Here is a 17,269-nt window from a genome sequence, read left to right on the forward strand (position 1 = left end):
TCACTTCCCTCTTCTCTCTCAAGGCCTTGAACTCTGAAAAACCAGAGTACTTTTCTCTGGCTGTAAGGCAGTCATTTTGATTCCTCAAAGCCCCTTCTAACTCTGACTTTCCCGTTTTATTCTAATTAGGGTTTTCTGCTCTTTATAAAATTTATATTTTGTTTTCCTCAGCCAAATATGAATGTACCAGATAATTTTTAAGTTGATTTAAACAGTTTTTTCCTCCCCCCATCTAAGCGGCAGTTAATTTTAAGACCAGCCTTCAAGCAGTGTAGAAAGCATTTTGAAATTAGTGGAATCCCTCCTTTTTCTACTTTGGCAATTTTATTTCATTATTATATGAAGATTATTAGAAATGTAAAACTATAGGATACTTTTGAGAAATTAATATTGCTTTAAAAACAATTGCCACACCTCATCGATTTAAGTGTGTATGAGAATGTGAAGGAATGTTGGATATTTGTTAAGTGAGGGGTTTTTTCTTTCCCTCTTTATACCTTTATACCTCTTATTTTCTTTCCCTCTTTATACCTTCACTTAACAATATGCCTTCTTTCCTATAACTTTGTACACCTCCTTTTAATTTTTTTGAAATGAAAATTTATCTCATTAAAAGATTTTTCACATTTGCAAATTGGATCTTGGAGGCAGGCCCTGATCCCAGCTTCAACTCTTGTCCATACTGTGATTGGACAAGAGCAGGGAAGAGCTGCTGGGGAGAGCCGAGCTCTCTGAAGGATGGCTGGGTGCTGGTCAGGGGCTCCACTAACCTGAACAAGTTTTCCGAGAGGAAGCTTTCTTGCCAGCCTCATTGGAACCTTGATTCAGTCCCCACATAACATAAGGTAGTCAAAGGTAGGATTTGGTTCTGTGTTAAGTGGAGGGCCACTCTGCCAAACTCCAGCCTTTGGAAACTTTGGCACTGGCTTAAGCCACTTAGAGACTGAAAACATACCACAGACCTTGGAATCCAGAGACAAGTCCAGAAAGAGACTTTTTCACTGTGCCCCATATATCCATCGGTTCCACTTGGCCACTAGTACAGACATGTACTCCTTTTTATGATGTCAAAAGAAGGAAAGTTTTTATTCATGATTCTAAAGAAAAGCTTCTGTGTGTACATATAATCAGTTTGTATATGTGTCCGCAGACTTGGGGCTCCTTGTCCCCTCCCATGTGTAGTTTTCCTTCTTTCTTATCAAGCAGCCTCTGAGGACATGGGTGTGCAAATCAATCCCAGTTGCCTATAAATCTAAATCTTGAACAAGTTCTATCTCTTATTACTAGAGAAAATAGCACTAAATAATTTTGAGGGGTGTGTGTGTGTGTGTGTGTGTGTGTGTGTGTGTGTGTGTGTCCTTCTATTTCCTTTTCTCTGATTATAAAAGTGGTCTCTACTCATTTTTAAAGTTTATAAAATGTAAAGAATAATAAAATCCCTTGTAATCTTCCTCTCTTTAACAGCCTCAGTTAACATTATGAAATAAATGCTTACTGTCGTGTTTTCTATTCATATTGTATTTTACATAGTTGACGTCAAACTAAATACAAACTTTAATTTAAAAAAATATTCACACTTTCTTACACTATTAACATTTTTCATATATGGAAAAAATTGGCTGTAGAAGAACAGTCATGTTTTAAAGGAAATAACTGAATCACAAAATTATGGGAGACCTATTTCATGCATTTATTGATTTCTAAAATAATACCAGTGAAAATTACTGTGCTGTGGCTAATACACTAGTAATTAGTCATATCAGCTTCCTTTAAGTGAAGTACTTAAGTATTTGCCTATAAATTTTCAATACCAACTCACTAACTCATAACTGAATAGTAGCTGAATTTCTTCTAATGTTTTGTCCTGGATATAGAATAGTGTCTCTTGACCTTTGTTTGGTCACCAACCCTCTGAGAAGTCAATAAAAGATATGAACCTTCTTCACAAAGAAACACATATTCCCACAAAAAACTAATTGTAATGATAATCAATTATGATATGCCAGGTACTCTGCCAACTGCTTTACATAGTTGTTTCACTTAATCCTCATAGCAGCACTATAAGGAATATACTGTTACCCTTATTTTTGAGATAAAGACATTGAAGCTTTAAGGAGATTAAGTAGTTTGCACATGGCCTTAGAGCTCAAACTGATTTTTATGACCCAAAGCCCATCTCCTCAATCATTGGGCATCTAATTTTAGGGAGCTTATAAATTCCTAAAGCCTACTTATTGATACTCAGGTTAAAGGCACCCTACTATTGCAATCCAAAGATTTTCCTTGGCAGTAAAGACTATGTGTAATTAGTTAATCTTATTATTTCTGTAAATTAATATATAGGTATTTGTTGGACATCTACTGTTTTTAATACTTGCTACGTTCTGTGATATGGTCCTTATCCCTAAGTACTTTACTGCCTACATGGGAAGACAAGAGTTACATATATAAAACAATGAGAAAAAATTGTAAATATGAAGTTGAATATATAGTAATTAAACATTTCCATAAGCTATACACAAAAATTAATCTCTTTACTTTGTCACACATGATGTAATTTTCATTCCCTGATTTATAAAAGGAAAATCAAATCTAAAAGGCCACCATGTCCTCTGGGAACCTGGAAGATTCAGTGTGTCATAAAATGAGGTCTATAAAGTACAGCTCTGACTAAATATGTATCACATCCAGATTCCTGAGTGGTTTCATCAGCATCATGTCACCCCCAGGGGGCATGCCCAATAAGGAGATTCAAGAATGTGTAGCCACCTCTCAGGCATTCAAACCATGTATTATAGGGCAATCCTGTTGAACTGAACATGTGTAGGGCAGCAGAACACCGTGATAGTTGCTGCATCTTGACTCAGGTAGGGTTCCTACTGACAGAGAGGACTTCAGATGAGGCAGCATAGCTGTTATGTCATACGGGAGCAACAGTGATAATCTGCCAACCTTGGATGAAACTACCAGGCACGGGAAGCTTATTTAAGCTGACCACCTGACAATCAAGACTCAAAAAGAGTGGCTGTGGCTATAATTCAAAGAACTGCTTTCTACAGGAGCATAGTATGGGAAACTTGTAATTGAGCAGTGGCCATATACGAGGTTATCACAGATAATGGCTATTGTAAGATATGAAGGATGGATTCTGTCAAGCTTTTATTAACATGGCTCTCATCATGTTTTAAAACTTTAATCATTTGGGCTATACATATAGAATTCATTTATAAATGGCATATAAATTTTCTTTCCAAAGTAAATAGAAACTTAATGTGCTAATCATTCTATATCATTTATCTCCTTCCATTTGAGTCATTTTTATTTAAAATCTCTAGAAGAAGAATATTTTGTGTTACATTTGCACAACACTTTGTGTTCCATACAATTTGTTTAATAACTTGTTTTAAATTTCATTTCACATAATGTTTTTGTGTTCCCTGCAACTCACCTTGATAACATTTTTTAAAGTAGGTCAAGGATTTTATGAAAACCTAGTAGACATTTCCTAGATGGAAAATATTTTTAAAGAACAGAAATTCCTGTCATTGTTCATAAATCATCATTTGAATCTATGCAGTTACTAGTCGTTTGAAGTAATTTTCCAGACATATATGCAAATATCTTGATGGATTTTGTTTAATTTCAAAAGACTAATATGATACCATCTTCCTATAATTTCTTAAATTCATTCCTGAAGAAAAATATAATTGAAAGGAAAACATTCCTTTTCATATTTGCTTTGAGCAGATACTTGTTATTTTTGAGGTAAATAGTAGATTGATGTTAAATGTTTATCATGCTTTGGCTTCACAGAGAGAATTCAAGGCGTAGTTAGTAACTGTCCAATTTTTGAATTTGCTCTGTATGTATGTATGTGTGTGTGTGTGTCTTGTGTGTATGTAGGGGCTTAAACAAGACCTTTTGATTGCATAATAAGCAGGGCTTAGGGACAATAAAATCTGACATTCTTAACTGTTACTAGTATTTGTCCCTATAGCCCTGTGCAGTTATCTTCTTATTAACAATGTAGAAGCCAGAGTCATAAACTGAGCATGTACCCAAGGTGCTACTGTAAATTGCAAATAGCATTCATGTGGTCTCTTTTGACCTAAGACTAAATTGGGATAGAAGGAAGAGAAAAAAGAATTTTTGAGAGTGGAATAGAAGTAGAAGTCAAGAACAAAGAATACACTAGAAGGATGGACATGTACAAATGTTTCCTAAGTTTTTGCTGTGAGATTTATTTAGATGGGTCTTTTCATATCTGCAGTACTCTTTTACTGAAGAGCCAAGCACTAGATTGGGGCAGCCTCTGCTGCTGGTGTGTGTGTGTGAGTGTGTGTCTGTGTGTGTGTGTTGGCGATAATGCACTCATGAGATAATACAAATAATCAGTGAGGGAATAATTAATGATGTGGCAGGGAATATTTTTTGATAAATGCTTGGGGAATGAGGTGACAGGCGTGAAATTAGAAAATTCCTTCAGCGATCTAAAATATAAATAGCTTTCGGAACTGAAAAGAGTTTCACAGCTGAAGATTTTATTGTGTTGAGAGGAAAAACTTTTTTCTCTCCCCCACTCCCTCCTCCTTTGCAAGTTGTTTGTCCATTCACAAAACAAATACTCTGAAGCCCAGCGCAGCTCATGGGAATAAATTTCAGGTCGAATTAGTACAGTTTCCTTGCTGTCAGGATGCTGGAATTAATGGTGTTTTGATGACACGAATTTTGAAGGGCAAACAAAGAAGCTGAAGGGAGAGAGACATGACTCCTTAGAAGCTTGGTCCTCCTCTCCCCCAGCCTCTCTTGTCTTCCCTGTCATCCGTCTGCCAATCTCCCTGTCCATGGTTAGTTAAAGGCGCTTTTTATCCTCTTTTCTTTCCCACAGAGTTTGCCAGATCCGGCCCGGTGCCTGGGTTCCAGGAGGACACGCTGCAGTTGGCCTTCATCGACTTGAGACAAGTAAGTCTTTGTGTTTTTGTTTTTTGTTTTTCTTTTAAGATGTGTGACTGAAGACCATCAGGTCTTAAGGAAAAGGGGAGGGGAGGGGGATTGGCGTTGGCGATTCACACTGGAGACCTAAGGGGTTTTCCCTGTGTTTGAGGCCACCTCTTTTATTTAGCTATCTGGGATCCTTAGCTATGGTGGAGTTAAAGGTTTTGTGGGTGGAAGGGAAGGCAGGAGGTGGGAGGAGGGACCCAGAATGTAGAGGGACTCAAGTGACCCTCAAGTGATGTGACCCATTGTGCTATAGTTGGCTTCTGCAGACACAGCAAAAAGATAGCTCAGCAAACCAATGCTAAGCAGGTGCACTGATGCAGAGACTGCCTGCCCAGAGGACTTTTGTTTGCAGATAATGAGGGCAGTAGCATTTAAGAAAAATGAAATATTTTACATTCTGGATTGTTGGTTTGGTTTGTTGACTTTTTTCTGTTGCCTTAAGTCTTAAGTCATCCCCTCCTTTGTAGAATGCGGTCAGCCATGAGTGACTAAGTGGTCATTTTAGATAATCAGCAAAGGCCCTGACCAGTCATGCTAACCCGACAGGCAACCCTACTGAAGTAATGTGATGAAAGCTGGTACTTAGGTATACCTGAGCTTTGCAAGCCCATTAGATAGAAAGAGTCGTGCTATAGAGCTGTTGCTTGCAGATTGAAAAGGGTGGGTTGGTAGGCCTTGGTGGATTGGGTATAGAGGAGCAGTATGGGTGGGGGCCGAGAAAGGGAGAGAGTTAACTGGGCTCTGTCATCTCTTCACTCTGAAGATGGATGGGGTTGGATAGAAAGTGTGAATGAAGTAAGAATCAATGACTGATGCTTCTCTCCTATTAAAACAATCTTTTTTTTTTTTGTCTGTTTTTTAAAAGGGGGCTGGCTTTGTTTCTCCTGCCATAATGATGCAGTGCCTCTTGTTTTCAGAGCTGACAAAGTTTGCATTCTGAGAACTTTTAGATGCCCAGGGTATTTCTTAAAGCTGTAGGACCCCTTGTATTGGTAGTCTCCTTACTACTGTGACTCGATTCATGCTAGAACAGCTTTTAACCCATAATGGATGGCCTGAGCTACCCCTGAATCCTTGTGGATGGGTGGTGTAATCTGTCATCTGATGACAATTCTGGAAAGCCCTGTTAAGCAGAAAACAGAAAATTGTGTCTCTATAGACCCGCCAAAGTTTGAGGATTCAGGCCGCGTCCCAGAAACGTGTGTCAACTTAATATTTAGGAGTTGAGGTGGGGGTTCCCTTACACATAAAGGCTTTCCCAGCATGGTCCCAAATGCAGCTGAGTATCTCTTTCCACACTTAACACCTTCCACCTGTGGATTCAGCCACTCAACCGAGATGTTCAGGTTTTAACCCCTTGGCTGATGTAAACCTGAAAGATTGGGATTTTGCTTTATGGTTTTGTGGAGTGGTATCTGCTTGACTTTCCCAGCACTGTTTCTTCTCAGAGACTTCTGAGCCAATTGGCATTTCTTGGAAAGCAGAAATTGAATTTCATTGGAAAAACACATCCAAGGAAAAATTTTTCCCTTCTCACTCTTCATGGAAAGGAAGTGTGGTCATTCTCTCGAGTTTGTGGTTTTGGTCCCTATGGAAAGCAACTAGTGTTCACAGAAAATGTTAACTAAGGGAATAAGTTAGAAAACACAGCCAAAATAAGGTGGATCTGAGCTGGGGATGAATGTTCAAGTACTTGTGAGCTCTCAGTGAGCACTGTTGCTTATGCTTAAGTTCCTATTTTCTGTTACAGTTTTGTTCTGAGAGTTCCGATTACGAAGTTTTAGTAGTAGAAACCAAAACTCCAAAATTTCACTGAGTCATGAAAGAATATGCCTCTTGCTATTGAATCTATCACTTAATTTCTGTTTATGTCTGTCTCTATTAAAGCAGCTTACATTTTTCTTAGATCATTTGAAAAACTTGCCTAGCTCATTATTAGCAGGCCTCAGGTAGGTTGAATCAGTGTGACAAAAATTATCTTTCCACATCCCGTGCTGAAAATATTTATCTCTTTGCAGTTCATCTTAGTCATTCTCATAACTTAAAGTGACCATCATTTTTAAAGTGAGCAGCTAATGAACTACAAGAGATGTGCGGATTATAATAGAAAGTCTGGAAGTGTGGTTTCAAAGGAGATAGCTTGACCTCAAACGAGACATGACTAGGTGTCCTTGAGTATGTGTCCTTTTGCCTGTACTCTTTGCAATGCTAAAATAGAGTTATGGAATTTTGGGGGCTGGGTGCTAATCTTAAAAATCATGTAATATAACCTTTGGCTTGATACTTGGAATCCCTGTACAGCACCCTAGACTGTGCTTGAATATTCTCCTTGAAGAGAACTTGCTTCCGCAAAGCAGCAGGGTCCACCTCAAGACAATCTGATTATAAGAAACATATTTCTTAAAAAAAAAAACGTATTTCTTAAGTTGGCTAAAATATGTCTCACTTAACTTTGACCCTTTCACTCTTTGTATTTTTATTAATGCACTCCAATTTGGGGGACAGGCTTTCTATCCTGATTTATTGAGCTTCCACCTGCTAGTAATTGAATCTTTTTCACGTGTAGCATTGTTACTCATTCCATATCTAGTCTTTATGTGGTTGATTTTATACACCACAATTGAAGACTTTACTCTCTTTGGTCTGCGTTTTCCTTTTTGACATTCTATTAACAAACCAGATTTTAATCATTCTTATTTATTTAGCCTGTCTAAACCTTTTAAGGTCCTGACTCAGTTATCCACCTTACTACCTGATTTAACCATTATGCCCTTTATAAGTCAAAGATAACAATATTAATCAGGAATGGCCGAAGTTAAAGGAAGAAGTTAAAGTTAAGGCAAGTTATAGGATACATACGTGCACCCATGCAAAAAGGGGATTTGTCCCCAGTTCAGTGCAGCAAGGATATTCTTTTACTGTCATTGAGTGTATTTTCTTCATTGGTTTATGAATATATTCATTCTGATCATGCTTTCATGTTCTTTTGCTTTACAGTGTTTCAGGCTCTATCAATTGAATGATAATTTTTAAAATATTCAAAACATGGAATATTTGATGAACTCATCTCTGTATAGACTATAATAGCAGAGTGTCATTTAAAAGCCATAGAATTTTATTAGGAAGCAAATTAGATGTGGATAGCAAAACTATTCATCCTTTCTGAGCCGTCCTGTCTATTCTAATTTTTCTACTTCTTAAGGAAAAAAGTGAAATGACATTTTGAATACACAGGCTTTCATGATATTTTACACTTTTATAGCACGTCAAAGTTAAAGTATATTTACCTACATAGCTCATTTGTCAGGTTTCTGGGTTTAGAAAACCAGCTGTTAATGTGAATTAGTGCAAATCAAAATCTTCTTCTTTGCCACTTTATAATTTCTATATTCCCAAGCTCATAAAAGTACGATTGCAGTACAACTTCACATTCATGTATCAAATCTATGTGCATATTTCTATGGAAATCCAAATTTGGGTTAATGCTAAATCTTGAGAAGGACAGCTTAAAGGCTCACTTATTAACTATCTTGAAGTAGCATTTATATTCCAAGTACTGATAATTGCTGGCCCTTAATGGTTCATAATTGAGAATAACAACACAAGGCCAATAGTAGATCCTCAGTAGTTATTTGATTCTTAAGCAGTACTATGGTTTGTATTTTCTTCTGTTGTTAAACATTAAGTAAATTATGCTGATGAACACCGGAATTTGAACTTCAGATGATTTTCATTTCAGTTTGTCAAACTCTGAGTGCCTACTGTGAACAAAGCGCAACTTAGGTGTTGTGGGAATACACAAATGAATATAATACAGTCTCTGCCCTCCAGTAACAAAGAGGTGAACAGCAAATACTTGATTCTAATATAAGGCACATATGATTAAGTATTTCATTGGAATGCTAAAACAACTGTGTATGTTTCGATTATTGCAACAGCTTTTGCTGCATAACAAATCACCCAAAAACATTGGCTTAAAACAAGAACCATTTATTTAGCTCAAGTTTCTACAGATTGGCTAGGTTCAGCTGAGCTCACTCATACTTTGAGATCAGCTGCCGGATGGGCTCTGGCTTGCCTGAGGTCGCGTGCCTTAGCTCAGTCGACTCTTCTCTGCTCCCTGTGATCTCGCACTAGCCAGCAGCCCAGTCCAGGCTTATTCACGTGGCCTCCTGGCAGGGTTCCAGGAGAGCAAGAGGAAGTGTGAAAACCTCTTGAGGCCCATGCTTGAAATATCACTTCTTCCACATTCTGTTGGCTAGAGCTAGTCACAAGGCCAGCCCAAATTCAAGGAATGGGAAAAGAGACTCCAACTTACAGTCTAGTTGGAATATAGGACTTTTATATAATCATGTGACATAAACAATGCAAATCAGGAGCAAGATTGAATCTCTAAGTACAAAAAATGGCCATGAAGTACAGAGGTCTTTGTAGGCCTGAGTAGTTATAAAATATTTCATGGAAAATGTGGAGAGTTAAACTGAGAAGAAGTTAGGTGTTGATTAGGGGTAAAGGTATTTCAAACATGGAGAAGAGCTGGATTTAAGTTTTGTTTGTAAAAATGTGTGTGCGTGTTTGTATGCATGTGTCTGTGTGTGTCTGTGTGTGCGTGTGCATGTGTGTGTGTATTGATTTAACCAGGATCTAGACTGTTTTGCCACCTTTAAGTATTAAACTAATCTCTTTAAATCCCCTTTTCTTAATTTCTCTTCTTTGTTCTCTGCTTTTACTTTCCAGCTTCTTCATGGACCTCTTTTTTATGTTCTGTATCTCCTCATCAAATGCTGCTTATTACAGGCTACCCTGAAACACTTCACATTTCTGTTTTTCCATTCATTGTGAGAGAATCTTAACTTCCCCAGATAATTATTACATTATTTATTAAATTTTAGCTGTTCACCTTCCATGTCTGACCAACAGGAAGAGGTTTGAATATGTTCTTTAGAAATGTCTCTGTTCCTTGGCACCAACTGTTTTTTACTTCCAATATACATAAGTTTTTATAAAGCTGAATGAATTAGGTTGTGACATTGCATCAGATCTCCTGAATGGAGCTTGTTGGCAACAACTCTTATACAGCAAAGCCATCCCAAGATATCTGTGGCTTTTTTTAGATTGAGTTGGTGACATTCCCTCTAGGCCACTTATTCCCCAATTTCTAAACCTTCAGTCTAAAGTAAATGCAGTGCATTTCCATTGCAGGCACTTAAACTGCCTTAAAAACAACTATAGAACCTAAGAGAAATAATTGTATATTTCTTTGGAGACGTTGAACAGATTCTGATGTTATGCCTATTAGAGGTATAAAGGTAAAATCAGTATTTTCAGTTAGTCAGCATCAGGTAGGGAAACCTGAGAACCACTCAAGAATCTGACTGTGTAGACACCTCCCCTTTTATTTCCCCTCCTATCTTGATCCTATTCAATAAAATTTTGGTTTTTGAATAAAATTGCCTTCCCTTCTTTTTGCCTTACCTTCAAGTCTAATGAACAATATTCCCATTAAGAGGAACATGTCCCCTTTGCATGACTGCTGTTGGTGCTTATGGAAAAAATATTAACTGTGCTTATATTTTAGCCTCAGTAGAACATCCATTTATATCAAAAACTGATTTTGTCTGATATGGCACATATCAAAATGAGGCTCAATAGAATTTCTTTTATAATATTTCACCCTAACCAGGCGATTACATAGGAGGCTGGGGTGGGGGTAGAGCAGGCCCACATAAAAGGCCTCAGGGATCAGTCTTCACCACAACCCTTAAGCTGTATTAAACTGGAAGAAAGCCATCCCCCACATGTACTTCTTAGTAGGGAAGGGTGGTGGCCTGTAGTTTTCCCAGGTATTTACTGAGTCATGGTGAAGAAGGGAGGTGTGGGCGTAGGTAGTAGGGGAAAGTTTTTATGAAAGGATATTCTCGGTGGAGGAAAATATAGTGGTATATGAACCCTCTAGTAGTGACGTGTGTGGATCAGTAATGTTGTCAGTAGAAATACTCTCCAGGTGCTCAACTGAAATATTTTGTTGATCTTGAATAATGGCCTATAAAACTGGGAGTCATCTGCACCAGGGTTAGTAATCAAACAGTTTGATAACTCATAAAGTTAGAAGATGTCATTTCTATAACTGATGTTAATGGTGGGGTTAGAAGGAATGGTTTAAGCCATAAAGCACATTATCTGGGAAAAGATTATCTGCACAACTGATATGGTAGCATATATAGCATGTATATGTGGGTAGATGTCATTTCCGAAATGAAATCTGAGGTTATCATATCCCAAAGGCATTTGTTGATTAGAAGAGGATGTAGTAATATTAATATATTAGAACTCCTGCACAAATCTCTGCTGATACAGAGCCACTAAAAGTTCCTGCAGACTATAGGCCATGTCTTGACATAGGCACAGCAAGCACTTGAATGTAGATATAGACCTCCTTAATCAGGAAGTATTCATTCATTCAACACTATGCCTAGCACTGTTAGAGTGGGTACAGTGGCATAGAGGGTATAGTGTAGTGAATAAAATATGTTCCCTGCCCTTGTGGAGCTTACATTCTGGTGTAGTTTGCCCATGCTTGTAACATAGGCCTTTTTAACATTCTGCCCTTCCCAAAATCTCTCTTCAGGTGGCCCTGGTGCTTTGAGGAAATGCTACTTTGTCTAGATTTTTATTTTTTGTATTGATGCTCTATTAGTCAGTTTTAGGGACAGCTGCAGAATTTTCTGGAAAGATCCCCAGGACAAGGCCAAATGTGCTGTATACTGATAAGCAGGCTTTCAGAAAAAAACGTTTAGCTATGTTTGGCAGCCTGGCATAAATAAGATGGTCAACTTGAAATACTTCCTTTCCAAAGGTAGTCCTTTGGTTTTTGAAAGCAGGTTTTTCTGGCTGTATTAACAAAATTGTTTTGCCCATGTTGTTTTGACAGACACTTATAACCTTCACAGTGATACCTCTAACCTTAAAGGAAGTTCTGACAGCAAATAATTCCTATTGCCAAGTAGAAAAGAGCTAACACCTTTGGGTCCGGTTTTGTAGGATAATGATAAGAAGAAGAAAATTGGGAACATTTCTGAGAATAGATTCTACTGAGCTAGACCTTTGACCTCATATAAGCCAACACTAGATCAGCATACACAAGGATAGGGCCCAGGTGAATAAGGTCTTCAGCTACGGGATGTGGCTGCAGCTTCTGCAAATCAGATATATCCCCTTACTTTGCTTGGGACATTATTAACTGGAGCCACCACAGAAAATTTATAGAAGGAATTGCCATTAATATGTAACACATTCTGGGATTTACTGAGTGCTTTTGGTTGATTGGAGGAGAATTTATTCTAGAACTGCTGAGACTTTGTCTCACCTATACCAGCCTCTTAACTGGGGAGGAGGTGTGTCTGGAAATGCTGAGTCATTAATGACAGGGTCTTTAAACTGAATTAATGGCAGATATGTGGAAATAAGCAATGGGTGAAGAACCTTCAGTTAGAGGGGTTGTGGACAATCTTTTGGGTAGCAGGAGACAAAACACCAGACTTTTGATGTATTTTCCCATGAATAATGCATTGGATTTGGCCTTTGACTTATGGGCCTCCCAGGCTAAGATTATCCATTGTTACTGGCAACCCATATTGGTACAGTCCTGGGTTAGATGGCTAACCTAATCTAAAGCTTGGTCAACAGAGTTGTCCACCACTTCCTACTTTAAACTGGAGGCAGAGAGATCTGCCACCTAGAGATTTCACCAGAGTATAGAACAGCCTTTCCAGTAGTGGCTAGAAGGACCTTTTCCAGAAGTGTGAGTCTAGTCTGTGACAACCCTGCTACCCCTTTGGTCCAGTAAAACAGCTGTAACTTTTAATGTGGGCATGGTGCCAGCATCACTCCAGATAGCCTCATAGTAAAGTCTCTCAGTTCAGAGGCTAGAGTTGCATTCCATTTCAACTCTTGTGTGAAGAGCTAATAAGCGTAGCATAGTAAGCCACCTGGTTATTTCTACCTTAGCTCATAGACAGCATTTGTGATCCTCATGCTAAACAATAAAAGACCTAGGTAGTCTGTGAGGCCAGCTGCTAGGCTAGCCTGAGCCACTGCACTGCTCTCTGCTTTCCCAAGAAGCCAAGCCTCAGAAACTCAGGAGGTCTCTTTTTACTTCCAACACAGCATGGATATGCGTACCCATAAACCTGGAATTTGTGAATTTCTCAGATAATCACATCTTCAAGAGAAGGGACAGGAAAGTCATCACCAATGAATTTCCCTGGGAGTAGCAGTGGAATCAGAGGCTGTTGTGGTAGTGCTGGCTGAGTTAAAGCCTATTGGGTTCCGAACACAAATCTCATCTGCATTAACTACACTGTCTAGTGTCCTATTAGAGGACGCTCATAGGCCACAGAAAAGACAGTAGAGCCAGGCCTTGGAACTAATTTCTGACAAGTGTATCCTACTGATAGCCGCTGGAGGGCAGCAGAGAGTGACAACAAAGGGCTAGATGTAGGGAATTGGGGCATATTTCAGTTTGCCAAGAAAGAAGCCCCCCATAGCTGTAAGAGAATTAGCTATCTGGGAGCCACCATTACAAGCATAGGCGCCTGGGGAACAAGGAACAAAAAGAGTGTCCAGAACCCTGATCTGAGGGTTAAAACCCTCCTACTAGGCAAGTTCAGAAACCAGTAAAGAAATGACATAGAACAAACTATGAAAGGGGAACCAGACAGCATCAGTAAAGACAGGGAACCAAAAGGACTAAAGTGTCATGTCTCAAGGGGGCAAGCAAAGATGGAACAGGAACCAAGTGAAAGAAAGAACTACAGTGGGAAGCAAGCCAGAGTGAGTGAGTTGAAGAGGCAAAGGGACAATCCAGAAAGACTGATTCTGAGGCAGCCATACCCAGGAAGGAGTCTTTCTGTAGGACACCTATCAGCAAGCAGAGAGCTGCAAAGGAACCAGTTTCCTACACGATCACACAGCTGTATCAATGGGATGCTTATCTCTTAAAGTAGTCCCTCCTTGATTAGCCAGGATTATTTCCTTCTTGGTCTTTCTTCATTTCAGGAGCAAAATAACTCTTTGCAAATATGGAGAGAGAGAGAGAGATGATATGGCATTTTAAGATGTGACTAAGGGATTCTTACACATGAAATGAAATTAAACTTGGGCTTGAAGCCCTTCTGGATAGCATTGGTGTCAAAGGACAGCTCACTTTCTTAGAATAGCTTGTGATACTGCCTTTTGATATTTTACACAGTAACATTTGCTAAGAATATCCAGTGGAAAAGAAAACCTGGCTCTGGTGACTAGTTATATAGGCAAGATCCCAGTCGATCCAAGGATTTAGGATCTGTTCCCAGTAGGTTAGCAGAGAGCTGTTTGGAGTCTCTTCTAACTGCTGTGTGAGCAGTTTTCCAAACCCCTTAAGGATGGAGAAAGAAAACTCTTTTTTGGCCTATTAAACTTCTAGTGTCTCCCTTCTTTGTCTCAACTCCTTAACCATCAGGAAAATGGGACTCCTGTACCTGCAAATTCCAGTAAGTATTTAATGCTTACTCCAGGATTATAAGTCTTATAAGCTATAAAACCTTTATTTTTATAGCCTAAGAAATGTTTCCAGTAGGTTAGTTCATAAATATAACAGGTGAATGACTAAATAAATTATGCTATACCCATATAAAGAAATATCACTCATCAATAAAAAGAATAAACTATTGATACATCCAGTTCTTGAATTTATATAAAATTCCAGAAAGGGAATTTCATACAGCATAATGTTTTAAGATTCATCCATGGACAGATTCAATGCAATCCCTATCAAATTACCAATGGCATTTTTTACAGAACTAGAACAAAAAAATCTTAAAATTTGTATGGAGACACAAAAGACCCCAAATAGCCAAAGCAGTCTTGAGGGAAAAAAACGGAGCTGGAGGAATCAGACTCCCTGACTTCAGACTATACTACAAAGCTATAGTAATCAAGACAATATAGTACTGGCACAAAAACAGAAAAATAGATCAATGGAACAGGACAGAAAGCCCAGAGATAAACCCACACACCTATGGTCAACTAATCTATGAAAAAGGAGGCAAAGATATACAATGGAGAAAAGACAGTCTCTTCAATAAGTGGTGCTGGGAAAACTGGACAGCTTTCGTGTAAAAGCATGAAATTAGAACACTCCCTAACACCGTACACAAAAATAAACTCAAAATGGATTAGACACCTAAATGTAAGACCAGACACTATAAAACTCCCAGAGGAAGACAGAGGAAGAACACTCTTTGACATAAATCACAGCAAGATCTTTTTTGATCCACCTCCTAGAGTAATGGAAATAAAAACAAAAATAAACAAATGGGACCTAATGAAACTTAAAAGCTTTTCCACAGCAAAAGCTATATCAGCCTCTTAACTGGGGAGGAGTTAACAAGACGAAAAGGCAGCCCTCAGAATGGGAGAAAATATTTGCAAATGAATCAACAGACAAAGGATTAATCTCCAAAATATATAAACAGTTCATGCAGCTCAATATTAAAAAAACAAACAACCCAATCAAGAAATGGGCAGAAGACCTAAATAGACATTTCTCCAAAGAAGACATACAGATGGCCAGGAAGCACATGAAAAGCTGCTCAACATCACTAATTATTAGAGAAATGCAAATCAAAACTACAATGATGTATCACCTCACACCAGTTAGAATGGGCATCATCAGAAAATCTACAAACAACAAATGCTGGAGAGGGTGTGGAGAAAAGGGAACCCTCTTGCACTGTTGGTGGGAATATAAATTAATACAGCCACCATGGAGAACAGCATGTAGGTTCTTTAAAAAACTAAAAATAGAATTACCATATGACCCAGCAATCCCACTACTGGGCATATACCCTAAGAAAACCATAATTCAAAAAGACACATGCACCCCAGTGCTCATTGCAGCAGTATTTACAATAGCCAGATCATGGAAGCAACCTAAATGCCCATTGACAGATGAATGGGTGGGTAAAGAAGATGTGGTACACATATACAATGGAATATTACTCAGCCATAAAAAGGAACGAAATTAGGTCATTTGTAGAGACATGGATGCATCTAGAGACTGTCATACAGAGTGAAGTAAGTCAGAAAGAGAAAAACATATATCGTATATTAGTGCATATATGTGGAACCTAGAAAATGGTACAGATGAACCGGTTTGCAGAGCAGAAATTGAGACCTAGAAGTAGAGAAAAAACATGGACACCGAGGGGAGAAAGCGGCAAGGGGTGGGGGGTGTGTGTGATGAACTGGGAGTTTGGGATTGACATGTATACACTGATGTGTATAAAATGGATGACTAATAAGAAAATAAATAAATAAACATACACAGGTTAAAAAAAAAAGATCATCCATGGTATTGGATGTATCAATAGTTCATTCCTTTTTATTGATGAGTGATATTCTTTATATGGATATATCATACTTTATTTGGTCATTCGCCTGCTATATTTGTGAACATTTTGTTGTTTCCAATTTCACACTGTTATGAATAAGGCTAATGAACATTCATGTACAAGTGCTTGTGTAGATATATTGATATGTTTTTATTTCTCTTGAGTAATACTAGGAGTGGAATTGTTGAAGTATACATTTAACTTCTTTTTTTTTAATGTCAAACTATTTTCCAAAGTGGTTGTACCATTTTCCATACCTGTCAGCAGTGAATGAGAGTTCCAGTTGTTCCACATTCTCTTCAACACTTGGTGTGACAGTCTTTTATTTGTTTGTTGGTTTGTTGAGTCATAATTAACATATAGTAAAATTCATCCTTCTTAGACATACAGCTCTGTAAATTTTTACAAACTTGTGCAGTTGTGTAACTACCACCCAAATCAACATGCAGAATGTTTCCATTACTCAGAAAATTCCTTTATGCCTCTTTGCAATGAGTCTCCTCTTTCTACTCCCAGCTCCTGGCAATGACTGTTCTGATCTCTGATGCTACAGTTTTGTCATTTAAATGGAATAATACATATAAATGGAACCATACTCTTCATTTTGGCCTCTTTCACTTAGCATGATGCTTTTGAGGTTCATTCATATTGTTGCATATATTAGTAGAGATTCATTCATATTGTTGCATATATTAGTAGTTTCTTCATTTTTATTGCAGAATAATATTCCGTTATGGGGATAATTTGTTGACTCATTCACCAGTCGATGAATATTTGGATTGTTCCCAGTTTGGGGATATCATGAAAAAAAAGCCACAATAAAGATTTGTGTAAAG

At 38.1% G+C, this 17,269-nt stretch overlaps 1 protein-coding gene across 3 annotated transcripts in view; it reads left to right on the top strand.

Moving 5' to 3' along the window:
- The window catches only part of EXOC6B (exocyst complex component 6B), a 618,471-nt gene that overhangs the window by 446,612 nt on the left and 154,590 nt on the right, over nucleotides 1–17,269 (top strand). For all 3 annotated transcript variants that reach the window (XM_024756397.1, XM_024756398.1, XM_024756399.1), the window contains one exon: nucleotides 4,889–4,962. In XM_024756397.1, coding sequence (XP_024612165.1) covers nucleotides 4,889–4,962 — 74 coding nt within the window. The remainder of the gene's footprint in view (nucleotides 1–4,888; nucleotides 4,963–17,269) is intronic.

Source organism: Neophocaena asiaeorientalis, unplaced genomic scaffold (assembly GCF_003031525.2).
Source record: "Neophocaena asiaeorientalis asiaeorientalis breed wild unplaced genomic scaffold, Neophocaena_asiaeorientalis_V1.1 scaffold303, whole genome shotgun sequence".
Classification (NCBI taxonomy): domain Eukaryota; kingdom Metazoa; phylum Chordata; class Mammalia; order Artiodactyla; family Phocoenidae; genus Neophocaena; species Neophocaena asiaeorientalis.